This window comes from Filicampus tigris, chromosome 9 (assembly GCF_054856515.1).
Source record: "Filicampus tigris isolate MCC_2025a chromosome 9, RoL_Ftig_1.0, whole genome shotgun sequence".
NCBI lineage: Eukaryota > Metazoa > Chordata > Actinopteri > Syngnathiformes > Syngnathidae > Filicampus > Filicampus tigris.
In genome coordinates this window covers 25,169,982-25,189,894 of record NC_141225.1, presented here as the reverse complement: position 1 = coordinate 25,189,894, position 19,913 = coordinate 25,169,982, and the positions used below count along the sequence as shown (strand labels likewise).

The 19,913-nt window shown below is 44.4% G+C and overlaps 2 protein-coding genes and 2 non-coding genes across 6 annotated transcripts; 1 reads left to right on the top strand and 3 right to left on the bottom strand.

Annotated features, from left to right (window-relative positions):
* Positions 1 to 114: 114 nt before the first annotated feature.
* ahcy (adenosylhomocysteinase) lies at positions 115 to 9,677 on the bottom strand. The gene is made up of 11 exons (XM_086041066.1): positions 9,514 to 9,677; positions 7,312 to 7,502; positions 6,305 to 6,380; positions 5,868 to 6,020; positions 4,861 to 4,973; positions 3,936 to 4,143; positions 2,823 to 2,910; positions 2,508 to 2,625; positions 1,973 to 2,095; positions 1,000 to 1,071; positions 115 to 590 (listed from the first exon to the last, which is right to left on the bottom strand). The coding sequence occupies exons 1-11, from the start codon at positions 9,539 to 9,541 to the stop codon at positions 459 to 461; spliced, it is 1,302 nt and encodes a 433-aa protein (XP_085897192.1). The 5' UTR covers positions 9,542 to 9,677; the 3' UTR covers positions 115 to 458.
* On the bottom strand, positions 7,031 to 7,160 carry LOC147142763 (small nucleolar RNA SNORA17). Its single transcript, XR_015088256.1, has one exon. It is a non-coding gene; the product is annotated as a small nucleolar RNA SNORA17 (small nucleolar RNA).
* Positions 9,678 to 11,818: 2,141 nt separating the features above from the next.
* Positions 11,819 to 11,900, top strand: trnal-aag (transfer RNA leucine (anticodon AAG)). Its single transcript has one exon. It is a non-coding gene; the product is annotated as a tRNA-Leu (tRNA).
* A 1,145-nt stretch (positions 11,901 to 13,045) lies between these two features.
* On the bottom strand, positions 13,046 to 19,414 carry LOC147142760 (charged multivesicular body protein 4b-like). Of its 3 annotated transcripts, none has more exons than XM_086041691.1 (5): positions 19,296 to 19,414; positions 18,937 to 19,263; positions 14,592 to 14,769; positions 14,200 to 14,500; positions 13,046 to 13,455 (listed from the first exon to the last, which is right to left on the bottom strand). In XM_086041691.1, exons 2-5 carry the CDS (start codon positions 19,124 to 19,126, stop codon positions 13,246 to 13,248), a joined length of 879 nt encoding a protein of 292 aa, XP_085897817.1. In that variant the 5' UTR covers positions 19,127 to 19,263; positions 19,296 to 19,414; the 3' UTR covers positions 13,046 to 13,245. The 3 variants fall into 3 exon arrangements, with proteins under 3 accessions (XP_085897817.1, XP_085897818.1, XP_085897815.1); XM_086041692.1 differs by having other exon boundaries at positions 14,200 to 14,326; positions 14,386 to 14,500; positions 18,937 to 19,370; XM_086041689.1 differs by having other exon boundaries at positions 18,937 to 19,374.
* Positions 19,415 to 19,913: the final 499 nt, after the last annotated feature.

Below are 19,913 nucleotides of genomic sequence, written 5' to 3'. Positions count from 1 at the left end.
TCAAGCGCAACAGTAAAGTTGGCAGGTGAAGGCACACAAAAGATGGCACATTCCGTGCCATCTTTTAGGCCAAATCTAACGTGTAGAAACCTTGGTAGTGAACACAAAAAAAACTCATCAGTCACCATGTTTATTGTTAACAATCATCCGCAAAGTCGCCACATTGGCGAGCATCCAAGTTAAAGCAGTGGCAGATCAAGTCAAATTAAATTCATTAGTCATGTACAGTTAAAACCTTGTCAGGGAACCTGTCCTCCATCCTCAGCTAGGCCCGACGGTGGTCTTGGTGAGTGCTGAGTGCTAACTGGAAGAAGGCCACAACAAGTGCTTGGCTAGCTAAAAAAAAAAGCTAACAGTCCAGATGGGGGGAAAGGCTTTGTTTGATTCCATTAACGAGATCAAATGAGTCCAAGTGACGGCCCGCCAGGTCGCTTTCTGGCTTTCTCCGGCGGCCGGAATCAGTAGCGGTAGTGGTCGGGCTTGAAGGGTCCTTCCGTGGGGAGGCCCAAATACTTGGCCTGTTTGTCGGTCAGCTTGGTCAGCTTCACGCCCAACTTGTCCAAGTGGGCTGCCGCCACCTGCTCATCCAACTGCGCACATACAAAAACAAACATTACAATTGAAAAGAGGAACATGAAATGTTAAAAAAATAAAACAGGAAAATAAAAGGCCCAAAAAAAAGAACGGGAAAACAAAAAAGATTACAGATCAACGATTAAAAAAAGAATGAAAAAAGATAAAGGGAAAAAAAACAAAAAAAACCAGAAAGCACATCTGAAAATATGAACAAAAAAAACAAAAAATTCTGTGAGGATGCCTCCAGTTAGGCTCAAGAAGCACCCATCAAACGCGCAGTACGGACGACACCTGCAGCGGCTTTGAGTCCCCTTGAGTACATTTGTTGTGTTGCATGTTACATGTAAACAACATTTGCAGCTCGTTTGTTTTCCAAGCCATTTGGCTCAAAAACATAGCGCAGAAAATCAAGTGCAGTCGAACCTTTTTGGGGAGGAAGTAGACGCCCACGGGGTATTTGTCAGTGTTGGTCCACAACTCGATCTGAGCCAGAACCTGAAACGCAAACAAACATGAACAATACAAATATGCACAGGGCTCATTGGCATGCATTTTTCTGTTCCTCCCATTGCGTAAAATGCCTATCCCGGACAAAAAAGAACCACAAATTAATTTTGCAGAATTCCCATTTTCGCTTGTCAGGATTTAGAGAAAGACGTCGCGACCCAAGGTACAGATTTGACACGACGTTTCGTCACGTCTCGTTTTGATTCATGAAAATGAAGAGACGTTTTTAGCAGTTTTCATTTCGTAAACCACATTTAGTCTCGTTTTTATCCGTCAACAACGGGACGTTATAGATTTAATTATCGTCACATGACCAGCATTTTTCCTTGAGTCTCGTCTGCCTCACGCCATTGAAGATATTTTGTCGTAATTTCCGTTGACGACAGCAACACGCTGCAGCGGCTCACAAATGAGAAAAAGTGTCGCATGGGCCGATGAAGCGATAGGCCGCACGCCAACAGTCGAAGCAAACCGTTTGGACGGGTTGCAAAAGCCGTTCCGGCGCTCGTGCGTGCCAACTTGCACAGTGGCAAACAGGGTGAAAGAAGAGGTGAGTAAGCAGCGCGAGTGGATGTTGATGACGCGTGTAAATAATCATTTAACGAGTCCCCAAATCCCCGACCCCCACCTTAAAAAAGTCCATTTCCATACAGCGAAACGTTGATGACCCAGATAGGAAAACAAGACTTTTAATGTCTTATTTCTAAATTCATAAATTCAAAGCTTTTAAGACCCCGCAGGAACCCTGAAATAGGACTTCAAGCATGGGAAATGTTCACAAAAACCAAGGCGGCATGAAGAACTAAATGACACTCCCCCCGCCAAGTGTCTGTAGTCTGTACTTAAAGCAATGAGCCGCATATATTGAGTCGATGATGTGTTTGAGTACCTGATTGGTGAAGGAGTTGCTCATGACGAAGGAGGGGTGGCCCATGGCGCAGCCCAAATTCACCAGCCTGCCCTCGGCCAGCACGATGATGTGGCGTCCGCTCTTCATCCGGTAGCGGTCCACCTGCAGCCGCCGGCACGCAACGAAAAAAAACACCAATTCTTAATCCTCGCCACTCTTTCGTTGTCATTTGTGTTTGCCTCATTTTTAATTCTCTTTTCTTTTAAACCATGTTAGCTGCACTCATACAAATGTCACGAAAACCTGAGATTTTTATAAGACAAGTACTCAAAGAGTGATGACAAAACGGAAAGCGCTATAGAGAAATGTTTGGCTTCAACTCAATAGGCAATTGCGCTGCCTCTTCTGCTGTGTGCACCTTGGCCACCAGGGGGCAGTAAAACAGCCCGGCAGATATGCGGCCTCAGCTTCTTGTTGCCATTAGGACTTTTTTTTTTTTTTTTTTTTTAATTTATACAGAGGATAAAGAATATGTTATGCCTGTGCTTATGGTTCTATTGTCAGTTTGTTTGACCTGCGGCTTGATGTTGATCTTCTCCGCGGCGTTGTCGTTGAGCCAGCTCATGTCGATCTCGCAGTCAAAATGTCCGATGTTGCACACGATGGCGTCGTCCTTCATGCTCTCAAAGTGACTGCAGGGGGCGTAAACAAAAAAACAACAACACTTAAGCCAAACGCCACCGCAGTCACATGGAAGACCATTGGTGGTGTGGCTAGGGATGGGTCGCCAAGTCAGTAGGGAGCAATTTGGCTTAGTACTCGCGCGTGTCGATTGACGGGAAATCAAAGGTTGGCCATTTTGCACATCCCGAGTTGTGGCGCCACCTACTGTGCCTGGACGATGTCCTCGCAGCCGGTTGTGGTAACAAAGATGTTGCCTTCCAGGCAGGCTTCGTCCATAGTGGTCACTTCAAAGCCTGCAAAGTACATTACAGAGGAAAAGTCTGCACATGCCGCTTCAAATGAGGTTTTAGGAACACAACGTTGCGGGGGGGTTGGGGGTGGTCGAAAGCAATCATTTCAAAACATTTTCCTGCATTGTGACCTAGAACCTGTATAACTTATGGCCACTTGCCGTGTTGACGGGGAAGCGGCACGTGAAGTGAGGCAGCACACACCTGACACCATTTCAAGTTGCTTCTGATGAAGCCCAAATAAAGTTCAGCTGTTCAAGCAGGCTTTCCTGAGATTTTTTTTTTTTTTTTTTTTTTGTGGGGGGGCTTCATTTTGCTTTCTAGACGGTTTTGTGCCAACTCTATTAGACGGACATGTTCCTCATTGTCTCTAGCTTGACGAAAGGTCTCAGCTCCAGCTGAAGGGGGAAAAAAAACGAACCCAAATAAAAGTTCAGCTGTTCCCGTAGGCATTTCCTGACACATTTTTGCTTTTCCACAGAAGCCTGAAGGTTTGCCACCAACACTGACAGACTGACTGACTGACTGCCCTTTGGAACTGTTCATAATTCCCTCCCCCTTGACTATGGCCCCAGTTCAAGGTTGGACCAAAACCAAAAGCAACAGTTTAGCGTGGTTTTAAAAAGTCAAGGTTTCAATAACGGCTGAAACTGTCCGTCACCGGTAACCAGCTCTTCTTTTGGACTTTTGAGCAGGGCACACTATGATCGGCTGCTGGCATGGGTCCCTAAAATGAGCCGCCTCGAATGATGAGCAGGACCAGCGGCTTTTTGTCTCCTCCTCCTCGGCTGAGCAGCTACCCACAAAGGAGGGAGGATACTCGCACGGCCGTGTTTTTGCCAGGCTGGTTAATGAGCATCGTCCTTCCAAAAAAAAAAAAAAAGAGTCGGTACTAGATAGCCGCAAGGACATGACGAGTAGCCTCCGGATCTGGTCTTAAAGCAGCTCACCAGTGATGGGACAGTGCGACTTACTGAGAAGAAGTCTGACTGATTACCGATGCGACGCTTTGGGCACAAAGTCCTCACCCTCCATGGCGGCCTGCAGAGCATTGATGGGGTCGATCTCGGTGACGATGACGCGGGCTCCGAACGCGCGCAGCGCCTGCACGCAGCCTTTGCCCACGTCGCCGTAGCCCGCCACCACCGCCACCTTGCCGGCGATCATCACGTCCGTGGCGCGCTTGATGCCGTCGATCAGGCTCTCGCGGCAGCCGTACAAGTTGTCAAACTTGCTCTGAAACAGAGAGAGTCGGGTCGGCCGTCACTCGGGGGGCCAAGTCATGCTCAGATCAATCATAGTCGCTCAAGTTGATGTCGCGTCACATGCTGGTCAGGTTAAGGGAAAAAAAGAAAATAAGAAATTATTTTTTCCTGACAAAATGTATAATTGAAAGTTCTTCATTTTTTTTTTTTTTTTTCAAACAAACAATTACTAGAAATAATATAACTATAAATAACGATGACCATTTATTCCCCTTGATGAAAAAAGTTGAATTGTGAGAACGCTAGTATCTGAACCATGAAAAAAAAAAAGTTGCGGGAAGGCTCATTTCTAAGAGAATTCAATTGTACAGTAAAATCATTTTTATATTTGCGAGCATTTTTTAAAAAAGTTACCAGCATTGATAAAGGTAGAACAACAAGAGACTGCCAGTCGTTAATGTGAATTTTAGGAGCACAAAAGGAAAGCTATCGCTGCGGCAGGCTGGTGCGAGGACATAACTTGGAAAAAAAGGAACATTTCATCATTGCTTCTTAAATGGCATGTTTTTTTGCTCTATGGATAAAAACGTTTTTCTTCCATGACTTTTGGTTTTATTGGATTGTTAAAAAGTTCCCATTTTTTGTTTCACCCTATAAAAACAAAAGTCCCCCCGCCCCCTCCTTCAGTAAGAGGCTGCATACTTGCAAAATGTTTGTACATGCCAAGCGTTGTGAGCGTTCTCGTTACCTTGGTGACCGAGTCGTTGACGTTGATGGCGGGCACCTTGAGCTCTCCCTTCTTCATCATCTTGTACAGGTTGTGGACGCCCGTGGTGGTCTCCTCTGACAGGCCGCGGACGCCTGGGGGACACGTGGCCACGCTTGAGTACAAGCCGCGCTCACCGACAAGACTTCGGCGGCCGCGCGTCGCCGGTCAATCGAGCGCCGAGTTGTCGTCGCGGTGCGGACGACCGCCTCACACGGACGGACGGCTGCGCTGCAACGCCTCAAGGAGCATTCAAGAGTGTGCCAAGCGTCTTTGAGTGTTCAGAAAAGCGCAATATTACTTTGGTTTACTACGCAATGACGAGCAACACGTAAACGAACTCCTTCCTTGTGGTCAACTGGTATGGGCCGTTTTTCCAAGCCTTTTCGCCCAGCTTGTCGCTGCAATTCAGGTTTGTTAGCAAGTGTCATGATGAACAGATGCCAGAAGACGGTGGCATTGCATCGCATCGCTTTGGATTAGAGATCAACACAGCTTTTGGGTAGAAGACGAGATGAGGCACCGGATGTCTGCTTGTCACGTCCATTATGAGGCAAAGAAACGCCATGTTGGAAGTCAGACAAGTTTCGGGACTTGACACGACATGAGCAGAGTAGCGTAATTAAGTATAATAGACACTTTACAAAGAAAGGTGTGGGTGAAACTTGAGTATAACCAAAATGAAGAAAAATCAATCACATTGTACGGACGTTTACGAGTAGCTAAGACTTGTGGGAAAAGATCTACTTTCATTCCTGGAGCCAATTCATTTGTCTGTGCTGTCTAATTGAAACGTCCTGTTGTGGAATCACGGGATGGAAATTGCAACCTTTTTTTTTTCCCCCCATCCGATTCGTCGACTAAGCCCAAAAAAGGAATTATCGGCAGATTAAATCAATTACTAAAACAATCAGTTGCAGCTTGACGGGCGACGAGTGACGTGCCGACCGTCGCTTTGCTTTGGCCACGGAGGGCCGATGCGGACTGACCTTGGAGCAGCTTGGGGTACTTGCTGTGCACCAGGTTGGTGAGGTCCCCCCCATCGTCCAGGATCATGTTGAGTGCTTGTCCGTCTTTGAAGTAGATGGTCTGCTCAATGCACCACATGTACTCCTCGTCCGTCTCGCCCTTCCACGCATACACTGCGCACCGACATGTTTGTATGTCAGTAGTGGAAAAGGCCAACGCTGTGACCCCACCCCCAGCCCAGCCCAGCCCAGCCCAGCCCAGCCCAGCCCAGCCCAGCCCAGCCTCAACTAATTGTGGCATGAAAAAAAAGACTTCATTTTTCGGGAGGCGGTGGGGTGTTAACACGACTAAGTGGGGGTTTCCACAAATAACCAAAAAGGAAGACATCTGGGAGAATGTAAAAAGCGACAACGCTGTCTTGCAAATCCCCAATGTAGTGGAAACATTTTGAGGTCACCTGGGACGCCGGTCTTGGCGATGGCGGCCGCAGCGTGGTCCTGAGTGGAGAAGATGTTACAACTGGACCACTGAACCTGTGACGACAACGACAACTTGTGAGACACTAACAACCAAAATAACGTCGTTTGAGGGGGGGGGGGGGGTCATATAGGGAAGTTAATTTTCGTTTAGGAAAGTAGTCTTGAGAAAATTACATTCTTAGAATAAAGTGGTAACATAATCAGTGGGTGCAACCATTGGTTAACCTACAAAATAATGAACCATTTTGATCATCTTACTTTAAGTGGATGTCAACCCAAACCTATTTTTTTTCCAGAATATGTTCTATGCAGGCCCACTAATTGAAATATAGCATTCTGATGAATATTGTGTTTGTGGAATACAAGTTAAGCAGCAAAATGCACCCACTTGTCAACAGAAGTGACAAAATGGCCGCCCCCTGAGCTGGCTAAAAATGGGCGCATTTCTCATATTCCACAAACACAATATTCATCAGAATGCCATGTTTAGACTAGTGGGCCTGCATGGAACATATTCCGGAAAAAATAGGTTTGGGCTGACTTCCAAAATAGTCCAAATCCTGATTTGAAAAACAAAAGTCAACAGTTTTGCCAATTTTCAGGACCAAACGTCAAACAGCGTCATCATTTTTTTTTTTTTTTTTTGCACTCAATTTGAAACTATTGAATGCATATACATCTATATGAATGTGCATCGGGAATGTGTTGGCGGCCAACAAAACGCTGAGTCATCATAGTTGTGTGGACTCAGTGCAGACGATCGCCTTTGCTCTCTGCCGCCTTATGACGCAGCTGCAACAAGGACGGCTGAGCTGCAACGCCTCAAGGGGCAACGCACTCCACACTCGATGCCGTGACTGCAAAAGGCCACATGCGAACACTACGCACACACAAATGTTGACGCCACACACAAATGCAGAGGCCCATGCTAAACGCAGGGAGGGAAGGAGGGAGGGAGGGAGGGATGCCTGGGGGGGGCGCTGACCTCGGCTCCGAGCGCGGTGAGCGTCTCGATGAGCACGGCCGTCTGCAGCGTCATGTGCAGACACCCGGCGATGCGGGCGCCCTTCAGAGGCTTGGAGGCGCCGTACAGCTCCCTCATCTTCATCAGGCCCGGCATCTCGTTCTCGGCGATGTCGATGGCCTTGCGCCCCCACTCGGCCAGGCTGATGTCAGCTGAGGGACAGAACAAAAGGGGGGGGGGGGGTTGTTGAGTCAGCAAGTCATCATCCTCACATTTCACAAGTCAGAAATGTACAACTCAGCTGTACTTTGTCAGTAATTGCTTTGTGTAGCAGTAGTGGGTGCCCGCAAACCACTAGTCATGTGCAACAAATCGCCCTGTTGACAATAACCGATTATTAAATTAACAGACAACTATTTTGATAAAATCGATTCATCGTCTGAGATCATGTTTAACTTAAAATTGTCCAAATCAGGTCTACAACTCACAAATGTACTAACTGATTATTCTGCCAATTTTATTGATGAATCAGACCAATTTGTCATCCCGTCCAAAAAGTTAGGCTGAAGCCCTGTGAGAGTGTAAAATATGTCATTTTTTCCAAATTAAATAAATTGGACAAAAAAAAAAAAAGACAAACTAATTTAGACCTTACTGAAAAAACAGGAAATTTCAAGTTGACAGAAGAAAATGATGGAACAAATTAATGATTGTGTTCCTGGTTTGGTCTGTTACGCCTCAAAAAAAAAAAAAAAAGTTGGTAACTGTTTTGATTAAACACACAGATAAGTAGTCTGCTTTTGTGGAGGACTCCAGAAACTGCTTAAATTCTGAGGATTTGGACAATTTTAAGTTCATCAAGGTCTCTAAAGGATTAATCAATCATCAATAACCGAAAAGTTGTCGATTAACCGTTGCACCTCTATAACCGGTGGTGAAATGGAAAATTCTCTCAAGGTCTGGAGAACAGCAAGTGACAGATTGACAAGCGGTAAATCAATCACTAGCCGGGTTGTCGGATGCATGAAGCAAGCCTGGCTTTTGACGGGTGTGCGGACTCTGTCCCGTTGCTCTTATCTGACCGCATGCTGTTGAGCAATGCGCGTTATTCACCTTGCTTGACACAATTTTGTATGAGAGCTCTATATGGCATTGCAGAAATGTGAATGAATTTCATGAATGCAATTAAAAAAAAAAAAAAAAATCCAGAATCAATTCACATCAATTCATTAAAATGTGCGCTTTAATTGTTCAATTAAAAGGCAACCTAAAATAAAATAATTGCACTGAACCTATATAAATTACAGTATTTTCATTGACGGCAGCTTTTCAATTACCGCACATTGAAAACATTAGTATATAAATATGCAATATATGCAGAAACTACTTGTAACAAAATATGTAAATATAAAATTGGTCATGAAATAAGCCAATATATATAAATAATGAAATATATATGAATGATTTTTGAACATGCTGCACAAAAAAATACGAATATCTACAGTACAAATACCCTATATTGAAAAGTCATGTACTTCTAGTCGGAAACAGTACAGAAAGTTCAAACAGAACTAATATAAATTCATATCAACTAATGGATAGTTAAATAGTTCCCCATTGATTAATTGATTATGTACTTTACTTACATTATGTAGTCATTTTAATGTCCTGTTGGGTAAAATTTTGTTCACATAGTTTTTAACAAATTAATACATAAAAATTCATTTTCATTTGGCATTTGAGTTAGTACTCAGCACGTGTAGCATTACGACAGTCTGCCGCTGTCAATCACTGTGCAAGGAGGGGGCGTGGCGTGTTGCATCATGGGAGATGACGTTCTCAAGCACATCATCTGCGGGGCATAGCTGCGACAAAAAACTTCAACATCCAGAATCCAACGCAACCAATTTGCTTCAACATTACGACTCATTTCAAAATTGTTCACACGCTGCGAAATGGAACAAGCAGCTGGACAAAAAAAATAACGCCAACGCAACCTAAGCACAAAAACGCTTTACAATTCAACGAATTGAGCGTTGATGTTAGCGTTGCAAGAAACGAGGTCGATACAAATGTGATTTTTTAGCCTGTAAAAAGCTTTTCTGGTCTCGTAGTTATTGTGCCGCACGCTCATGCTAGCGAGCCAACTAGCCATAAAATACGCAAAACGCGCACAAAACTCGACTTTAAAAGGGCGGCTAAACAACTAAATTCGACACTGACCAACTTTGAAGGGGAGTTTCTCGGACATGGTTGCTAGTTCGTGTGTTGATCGAGCTCGGTTGGGCGAAGTGGCGACAACAGCCTGGCCGACGAGAAGACTCGAAGAGGAGGGACCTAAACATGTCGCCGGTCTTTTTATGCACGCGGATGCTTCCTCGGGGCTTTACGAAACTAGGGGCGGTGCTCGGAAACCAGATTATAGGTTCCCATTGGCTGATGGAGAAATCGCCAGAAATATACGTGACGTGATTCGTCGGGTTGGTGGAGCGGACACACCTTTGTGAATGAAGCATTCAAGAGCCGCATGTGGATGCAAGTAACTACTAGTTTAGTGTGGAAACTGACAAATTGAGCTCACGTAATCACTTTTTATGACACGTCTTATTTAACGGCGGCGTTCGACTACTTTTAAAGTGGTCAACCTGTTTTGACGTGAACATGTACAAGGGAAGATACAAACACACGACGTGAACAATAATCACAAAATCGGGCACAAACGCATACAAAATCTCACAACACATCTCACGAATAACAAACACTCGCGCTACAAAACACAGAGACACACTCGGAAACACATTTGACAACTCGCACAAAATATTGCTCTCAAAAATATGAACAGTTTCAAATTTACCACACACACACTCACCCAAATAAGCACACTAAATCTCAAGCACACAACACAAAATTCACAGACACTCTCAAACACTTTCACACTCATTAACACAAACACACTCAAACAAATGAATACACTAACATTGGTACTAAAAAAAACACTCACAAACAAATACAAAGGCAGACTCACAGTAACACACACTCAAACACACGCAAACTCACACAAACACTAACTCTCAGAAACACGCTTATGCAAATAAACACGTTATCACTCGTGCAAAAAAACACACATAGATACTATCACACAGACACTCACACTCATAAACACGAATGAAAACAAAAACACAGGCACACACAAACTCTCACAACACATATAACCATTCCAGAAAAAAATACACAACGTACAATTAAACAAACACGCAAAGACACATTGACAGGCTCCGATTCATATAAACTCTCAACACACGTCTTTACACAAAAACAACATTTCACAGGATACACTCACACAAATAAACACGCACAAAGCCTCACACTCACAAAACACGCTCTGAATAGTACACGCTAACACACACACACGTACACACAAAAAACGTTTGAATTCACGTCGCGGCGCGTTCTCAGTGCTGCAAATCGAAACGCTGCAATCAAAGGTTTGATGTTCAGCACTCACGCCGTGAACAGCTGGCTGCTCCACAACTTTCAAGCTTGCCGCTGTCTCACAAAAAAACCCCAAAACAAACATTTTTGGGGTCATAGGGCGTAATGACAAGATAATCACAGGTGTGGAAAGTACAGGACCACTGATGATGCTCTTTGCTGCAATTACATGTTTGACCCGTTTCATGTCAAATTTGAGAACAAAATAATCATTTTTACATTATTAAATTATTTTTTGGGCAGGATCTGGTAAACTCAAATTTGATCAAATGATTTTTGGGAGTCATGTATTAAACATTGTGAAACTAATCATAGATCAGGAAAGTTTTCATTGGAGGTCTGGCTCAATGCACTTTGTTGCAGTTTGATGTTTGAACTGGTACGCACAAATTTGATCAAATATTTTTGGAGGGTTCTAGCTGTATTAAATGACGGTACATTGTGAAAATAATCCTGGATATGAAAAGCTCTCATCCTGAGCTTTCAATTGAGGTATGACTTCACACACTTTGTTCCAAATAGATTTTTGACCAATTCCGAGTCAAATGTGTCACTGGTCCCTCAAAAACATTTCTTGGCTATTACTTGATCATACAAGCGTATATTGGTCACATAGATACATATGTGAAAAGCAGACCTTTGATTTGAAATGTTACTCGATGTGGTTTGTCGACATTTGATTTTTGATCTGTTCCAGAGTCAATTTTGGCAACATAAAAACATTTTTTGGTCATCACTTCATGAAATGAGGACACATTGAGATAAAAGTCTGACATCAGGAAAGCTCTCATCACAAGCTTTCATTTGAGATGTCACTCCACGCACTTTGTTACAATTCAATGTTGGATCTGTCACAAATCTCAATAATGTATTTTATCAAAGCTACCGAAAAAAAACTTAACTCGCGACTTCATTCGAGGAGACTACATAGTGATGAAACGCGATGAGGTCACGTAACGTAGTTTGCTACATGGGCGCTCAGCACTGGTGTTACATGACGGGACATCTAACACATACGTGGCAGACACCTCTGCAGGGTAGCGTGGCCGAGCGGTCTAAGGCGCTGGATTAAGGCTCCAGTCTCTCCGGGGGCGTGGGTTCGAATCCCACCGCTGCCAACCTTTGCGCAACACCTTTTCAAGCACTTACATACATCGTGAAATAATTGCTCCACAATTTACAATTATAATTTCTTAATAATTTCTGTCTTCGATTCATTAATTATAAAGAGGAATGGAAAATGTAAAGCAATCATAAATACAATTTATGAATGATTAAATATTGCATTAATTTAGTTTCTTTCTCTGTAAGTTTCATTTTACTTTCGAATTTTTTTCATTTTCAATTTTTCTCGAATTCAGTGGTTAATTTATTGTAAGTAAAATATAAAACATTAACAAATATTGCATATACCTTTTAAAGAAATACATATAATTGATTACATATTTGAATGAAATGACTTACAAATAAAACAATTTCAAATGAGAATGAAGTATTCCAATCATGCATTAGTTTAGCTTCAACTATAAACATTTAAAAAATATGTTAACATGAGAAACCTTCCACCTTGCCACTGATCCCTCCCCCGTTTTTGTGGCTGGTGCCGATGTAACGCCATTGGACCTTGAACTTGTTCATGCCAAGCATCAACCAATCGCAAAGCGGACAACTTCGGATTGATCATTGACTGACACGCTCGCAGGAAATCCCGTTGCTGGCTGCACTTTTTACACAGCGTCCACTGATCCCACCCTTGCAAAAGATAGGGTGGCCATTTTAGACACACTCACACAAAGCATTCACAAAGACGCACGCACACAAAGGCATGCGCAAACAGTCGTACAGACAAAAACACAAAACATTCACAGGCACTATCAAAAACACACAAGACACTCAAAGACACGCACACAAACATGCACAACACTCACAATCACATGAAAAAACACTCACACAAAGTCACACAAATGCTCACTCAAATGCACACACATACAAAGAAAGGCCCACACAAACATTCACGTAAACACAAGAAGACACTCACATGCACACACACGGTCGCTCATACAAACCTCAAACACACATGTAAACCCTGAAAAACAGCTTTTTTTTTTTTTGGTACAGACGTGGCCCACAAAACGGGCTCACACAGCAAAGTGCGTGCATGCGTACGTGCGTCCATTTTGAGATTTGGCGCGCGTCTAACGTGCGTGCGGAGGGTGAAGTGGGCGCGGCGCGCTCATCAAATGCAAGCTTCTCCAATCAAAGATTTCTTTTGGCGGCTTTCGTTTATTGAACAGCACAACTTCAGGCGCCAGATTATGAAACTCGGGCGGGACATCGCCATCGTCACCTAAATGTCTCTTTTTTTTTTTTGTCCTTTCTTTTGTTTTCATTTCAGAATATAAGAAATATTCCGAGTGGTGTCATTGTCGTGGTTTTGGATGGGACCACAAATGAGTCGAGTGTTCACATTGAGCGTTTCCACCTGCAAAGTATGCACCACGAGAGGCCGGCATGAGTGCATACTTCAGGATGGTAGCTAGCAGGGGGGTCGGAGTGGAGGGTGGAGTGGGAGGGGGAGCCCTGCGGTCCCCCCCTCACCCGCCTGAGTTTAGTTGGTGGCCCAGGCCTGCAGGTCGGCCATGTCCAGGTCGTCTTCCTCCGCCTGCTTCTTGGCTGAAACGCAACAAAAACACAAACGCCGACATCATGGCAGAGCTCAAACTCATAACACAGGTCATCACAAGTTTGTCTCAGTAGAGCCACCCAAAAATGTTTGATTTAGCAACATGAAATTTGGGAGGCATGTGCGTAGATGGAACGGAAAATGTCTCAAGAAGCCATGGCTGAAAAGACACAGGGGGCGGCCATTTTGTCACTTCTGTTGACTGCAAATGACATCACAGTTGCGCAGGGCTCTGGTCACGACCAATCATGGCTCAGCTTCACAAAACAGGTGAGCTGTGATTGTTGGTTACCTGAACCCTGAACAACTGTGACGTCATTTCCAGTTGACAGAAGTGACAAAAAGCCCCCCCCAAGATGGCTAAAAACAACTGGATTAACTCTTATTCCACAAACACAATATTTGTCAGAATGCCTTGTGTCAAATAGTGGGCCTGCATAGAACATATTCTTGGAAAAAAAAAAAAAAAAAGGGGTTTGGGTTGACTTCCTTTTCATGAGTTAAAATCTATTTTTAGTATGTGGGAGGGTTTCAGCTGCCAAAACAAACAAAAACGAATAATAATATGGCTCCTCAATTGCTGATTTTGGAATTTATACCCCGCTATAAGCGGGTGTTTGCTGTAGTTGCAAACACGTCGTATGCCAAATGGTCGTCCAAAGGTTTTGAGGCAGGAAAGGGGTCTTTTGTTTTGTTTTGTTTTGTTTTGTTTTTGGAACTGAATGAGAGCACACCTGGCCTAGACGGCAGCGATGTGGCCGGGACGCTGGGCAGCGCCACGTCGGGCGTTCCTTCCACGTCCAGCAGATTCCTGTCCAGCTCTTCCTGCTCCAGCTCCTCCAGCTCGGCCATGAGCTCGTCCTGAGGAGTCCGGTCGTTATTGTCAAGAGGGAAACGCAAGGGAGGCGCGACGCCCGTACCTCGTCCACTTGGTCGCCGAAGCTGATGGGATTGGAAATGACGTCTGTGATTTCCTGCGCCAGCTCCTGCTGCTCCATGATGTCCGACATCAGGTCGTCCACGCTGTCCACGTTCCTGCGCGTCGACACAAAAAGTCGACACATCAACACGGTGACGTGCGTGTTCGCGTCTGTGTGTTTGCGTCTGTGTGTGTGCGTGCTCTCACAGCTCTTTGTGTGCGGCCTTCATGGCCTTGGCGGCGAAGCCCATGTTCTTCAGCACTTCCGTGTTGGTGTTGGCGTTCTCCAGCGCCTCCCTCTGGAACTCGATGGTGGACAGCGTGCCGTCGATCTGCTCCAGCTGCTTGCTGTAGCGTTTCTTCCTCTTCAGGGCCTGCAGTGCCGCTGCGAATCAAGTGGCAAAGTAAGTGGAGGGGTAAAGGACGCGCAGGTAGTCAAGTTGTGCATAAGTGCTACAGTCAAGTAGAAACGGAGGCAGGGGAATCATTGAAGGAACAGTGGTACTTTGACAGACAGTCAACTGACGGAAAAAAAAAGGCGCAATTAAAGGCGCGCCGGCATGTGGGCAAGGAGAGCCACGGCCGCGTTTATTGAACCAGACAAACACGCGAATCCACGCAGATTAGCCATCTCTATTTGCTGATGTTTCTTACTAGGCCACACCCCTTAAAGGCCCACATCCAGCACACCGATAGTACAGCACATATAGTACAGCAATCACACTTTTTAAAATTTGTTTTTAAAGGTGATCAGTTTATTTCCTTACAATCGCTTTGATTCCAAAAATATGGAGCTGCGTTTCTGTATGAAAAGCATGAAACAAATACAGTACATGTGGGTGTTTCGGGGACCCTGGAATTGATGAATGACCAGTTTACATTAGCAGCTAACACAGATCGGGATCGGAACAGGATTACACGACGACGGTGCGGCGACAGCGTCCAAATGCTGCTGTATCCGAAAACTCCTTACCCCCCGGCCCCCCTTTTTTTAATCGGATTAAATCTCATCTGATTAAAACGTACGGCAGCAGCTTTTAGGCTCAGCGAGCGGCCGACATTTGAAAAGACGAGCACGAATGCTGTGGAAAAAACGACAAAGTGGAGCGGAGCGCTTAAGTAGTGCTGGGAGACATCCAAAGAATGATTGGAAACATTGGCGGTACCATTTCAAACTGACTCCTTGGAGAATGATCGGCTTTGTAAAGGTGCCTTCTCAGAGTTAAGACGTGCCCCGTTCATTTTGAAAATCAGTTTTGTTGATATGAGTATTTGAATTATTGGCATTCAAAAGGCAATAGTTGTTTTGCAGAAAAAGCTTCTTCTAAAGCAGTATTATTTCCAATTTTAATTCATGCCGGGGTGACTTGACCGTTATGCGTCCCAACAGCAATTTCTTGCAATATGTTTTCTGAACTTTCTAATTCCATTTTTGGATACACGAGATTTGTGTGTGTGTGTGTGTGTGTGTGTTTTATCATGTTCTATAATTTTTGTTTTAGGAAACATCGGCCCGGGGACAACAGATGCAAATTAGTCTAAGGCTACAATCTGGCTTGTTTACGTCTGTATTTTGTTCATGATGTTCATCAACTTGCACTGTCCCTTCAAAAAAAATGAATTGAATTTCTCCGATAATTTAATATGCCAATGAATTTCTATGAAAACAAACACTAATGTACCTTAGAGTCTTGAGTGCTCCTTTTTTTGCATTCACACAACAGCCAAGAGCCAAACAGATGAATTTGTGAACATGTCTTAACTACGTGTCGTGATTACGAACGTTTAAAAGGCAAGGGTGGAACGGCTTTCGTGAGTCGTTCTGAACTCTCCTGCACTTGTTTGAAGGGCAACGCATGTCAGTCGAGCAACTTACAAGGTCGCTATGAATGTGTTTGTCTTCACCATGTTGCACTTTTGTCTTCACCGTTAAAGTGTGGGATTTTTCCCATCCAAGTCCAAGACATCTTGTTTGCATTACACTGCCACCACCTTTCTCTCTCGATTGGCTTTCAAAATGTGAAACCATCAAAAACGTCTTGAAAATAGGGCTTCAAACGTGGCGGTTTCAGCAAGGGAGACATTCGTACATGTGAAAAAGCAAGGCGGCAAAAATCCACTGACGAATTTGATTGTGACCGATCTTTGTCTATACAAAGGCCATGCGCGCGATGATCTGACCCTGAGGGATATAAATTACATGCAGACGCACAAGTCTGTCAATCAGCAAGAGACACGCACAGCAGCGGTCCGACTGGATGACACGAAGGCACATGATGTGCTTCTGGCCAGGTAACATTGTTACTGTTTATCTGACCATCTGCTTTGGGAACTTCCTCGGGGACGAGGAGACACACGACTCTCGGGCTGGCCGATATGTCGGGGAAAGAAAAAGAAAGAAAGATTGTTATCTGTTTGTTTGTTTGTTTTTAAATCGCCATCTATAAAGCATCTGTACTGAAAACTAAAGAAACTAGACTGGAGTTCAACATTTTGCTAACATAAATGAAAAAGATGAACGTAAAAAAATGGCAAAACATGTTTTAGTCAAGAGTACAACAAACGTAGACCAATATAACGTAACACAGTCAACTACTTGCCACCCTTGAGAGACTTAGACGCCAAATCAACAAAAAGCCCCGTTGGGAGTAATCAAGATCAACATCATTTTCAAGTTGTGATGCCACAAACAGCATGACATCTTTGCAAGCTGCAAACGCGCATCATCAAAAGATGACACGACCGACTGTGGCTTTATTTTGTGGCTGCGCCGCTAGTGAGTTTCGGCTAAACTGCTAATGCGACGTATGGAGTCTGCTGGCATTTTTGCCGCTTTCCGCGTCATCGCTCGGCTGCTCTTCACATGATTCGACGGCTTTGTTGCGTTGGCCTTTTCCGAGGCCACCGACCGCCGGCATCGTATCTTGCGCGTCGCCAATGCAGCGCCACGCAACCGACGGTGAGTAACTAACTCGTCTTGCCGAGTCGGCCCTCCACCGCGTGCTTGCGTTTGTCAAGCGGATGTCCTGCGAGGCCTCGTTTTCTTGGCGTGACGTCACCGTTTAGCTATGTCGAAATTCAAGTTTGGCCCTCGCGCGTCTGAATAGCCTCACGTGATGTGGCGCGCCAGAGGTTTGTCGTCAGCGCTCGAAAGGAACTTGGGAGGATGTTGGAGGACTGACTCCATATTGCCCAAGGCAGGCAAAACTCTGCCAAAAAGCACCGCTTACACTATCTCCATTATTAGCACTGACTGACTAACGTGATCCGAGAAAGAATCAGCCTAATTTCTCAGAAACCGTTAGAGTGCCCGACACAGTAATTACCACGAAGCTTGTTCACATCCTAAAGTATCGACAATAATACTTTGAGGAATATTTAAAAACATATCTTTTTATTTGCTGCAAATAAATCCATCAATGGCCTTTTTGCTAAATAAGTGACTGCTGTGGAGGTTTCTATTGATCAACTGAAATGCATCCGTCCGCTGCCAACATGTTTTTCCACATACTCAAATGAGACAACACTCTTTTGGAGTGTGAGGTGTCTAAACTTGTTTGACTTCCCACGTGTGGGCATTTCTCTTTCTCATGTTTGATACGAACTGCTGAGATTCAAGCTCTAGTCTTTATCTTCAACTCAAAAGCTGCGCTGATCTCCAATCCAAAGCGACGCAAAGTCTTGGACTGTTCAACATTCAGGAAAACAGAAATCAAAAGTTTGTCAAACACAATTGTGACGCAAAGTGCAACAATCCACAGCTAATCGATTATCAAATTAATCAATAATAGAGGTGCAATCATGAATCGACAGCTAATCAATAACAACCGATGACTAGTTTTAATCCTTGTATAATGGTGATTCCAAAATGCCGGAAGTTTCAGCTTCTCCGATTTCTGTTGTCCTCCACCTACGCACCTTCCAGGTGCCTCAGGTCTGCGGACCAGGCGTTGCTCAAGGTGCCGCGGAGGGAATCGGGCCTTTTCTGATGCCGGCCATTCCGTTTGGAGCGACCTTCCATTAAATGTTCGGCAAGCCACCTCTCTGTCCATTTTGAAAACCCGTTTGAAGACACATTTCTATTCTTTGGCTTTTGATTCGACTTGAGACTGACCGTTTTCGGCTGTTTTCTGGTGTCTATTGTACATAGTATTTTGTGTTTTGTTATTGCTGTTTTGTTGTTGTATGTAAAGTGCTTTGTTACAAAATGCGCTGAATAAATAAAGTAGTATTGTATTGTATAATTTACCAACTAGTCGACAAAATAACCGATAGATGAATTAACTGTAAGTTGCAAATTGCAGCCCAACTGTACATTTTGAGTCATTTCGACACAAGTATTTTTTACTTCTACTCGGGTAAAGCGTGAGTACATTTACTTAAGTACAGAGTGTGAGTACTTTTCCCAGTCGTTGTTTTTTTCGTAGCCGCCTGTCAAGGTGATTTAAAAATGGATTCCCGTCCAGTTAGCCCGCGTGCTAACCAGGTGATTAAATCGACAAGCGAAAGAGACTGTTATTTGATTCCGATTTATTTTTCTTTGCCCCCTCACCTCGCTGGTTCTTCATGCCGTGCTTTTTGGCCGTCATGATCTCCTGCTCGATTTTCTTCTCGAGGAATTCCTGCTTTTTGGCCAACATGTCCTCGGTTTCTCGGAGTTTCTGGACAGCCTCCTGGGCTGTGGGTGCCTTGCCGCTTTTGCCCCCGCCGCCCGTGCCGAACCACTTTCCGAACAGAGACATGTTTGTGGACCCAAGACAATCGTAGTGGTGATCGATGAGAGCTTCAGCTTTTCTTTTCCTTTCCTTTTCTTTTTTCTTCGTGTCTAAATCTGGCCGCCCAGCCGAGCCGAGTCGAAGCTGCCTGCTTGCCTGCTTGCCTGCTTGCCTGCTTGCCTGCTTGCCTGCTTGCCTGCCTGGCTGCCTTGCCTGCCTGCCTGCGCTGGTATCGCTGATGTTGTTTTCCGTCTACTTCCGTCTTCTCCATACGGGTCTCGTGGTGTCGTGACGTCGGCGCCGGGCCATGACTCACCCGGGAGGTTTCCCGCCCAAAGTGGGACAGGTGTCGCGACGTCACCGCCAGACCAAAAGATGATTTGACCGTCAAAGCAACGTTACAAGTGGAAATGAAATGAAATGAATTTGATCTATTGATAGTGAATCATTCAGAATAAATCCACCAATTGAAAAAAATAAATATAAATGCACTAACAATCGGATTGTTGTTTACTTTGCATGTCAGTTGATGGTTGGCTCCTTGCCGGTCAAACTGTTGCCACCGTAGATAAATTAGTAAAGTAAACGTTATTATTTGTATAGCATTTCTTACAAAAAGGAATCAGAAATTCCCCATAGTTAAAATACTAAATCGATAACACACAGACCACAAATATGCAATTAACAATGTATGCTGGCAATTTGTGTCTGAAGCTATTTCCAACTTCTGCTCTTTAAACATGGCGACAATGTACTTTTTACATCTAATTGTACATTTTGGCTCAATTGTGGCCACTTTTGGCCAAATGAAATC

What these genes read in the sequence shown, in the direction of transcription:
- ahcy (XM_086041066.1), bottom strand. Translation starts at nt 9,541, where the DNA reads ATGTCCGAGAAACTCCCCTTCAAAGTTG. An exon ending in TCACCGCGCTCGGAGCCGAG is followed by an intron (nt 6,381 to 7,311) that starts GTCAGCGCCCCC and finishes TTGTCGTCACAG; the next exon opens with GTTCAGTGGTCCAGTTGTAA. An exon ending in AGATCAACATCAAGCCGCAG is followed by an intron (nt 2,096 to 2,507) that starts GTCAAACAAACT and finishes CGGCGGCTGCAG; the next exon opens with GTGGACCGCTACCGGATGAA.
- LOC147142760 (XM_086041691.1), bottom strand. Translation starts at nt 19,126, where the DNA reads ATGTCTCTGTTCGGAAAGTGGTTCGGCACGGGCGGCGGGGGCAAAAGC. An exon ending in AAGGCCGCACACAAAGAGCT is followed by an intron (nt 14,501 to 14,591) that starts GTGAGAGCACGC and finishes GTCGACGCGCAG; the next exon opens with GAACGTGGACAGCGTGGACG. An exon ending in ATCGCTGCCGTCTAGGCCAG is followed by an intron (nt 13,456 to 14,199) that starts GTGTGCTCTCAT and finishes GTTGCGTTTCAG; the next exon opens with CCAAGAAGCAGGCGGAGGAA.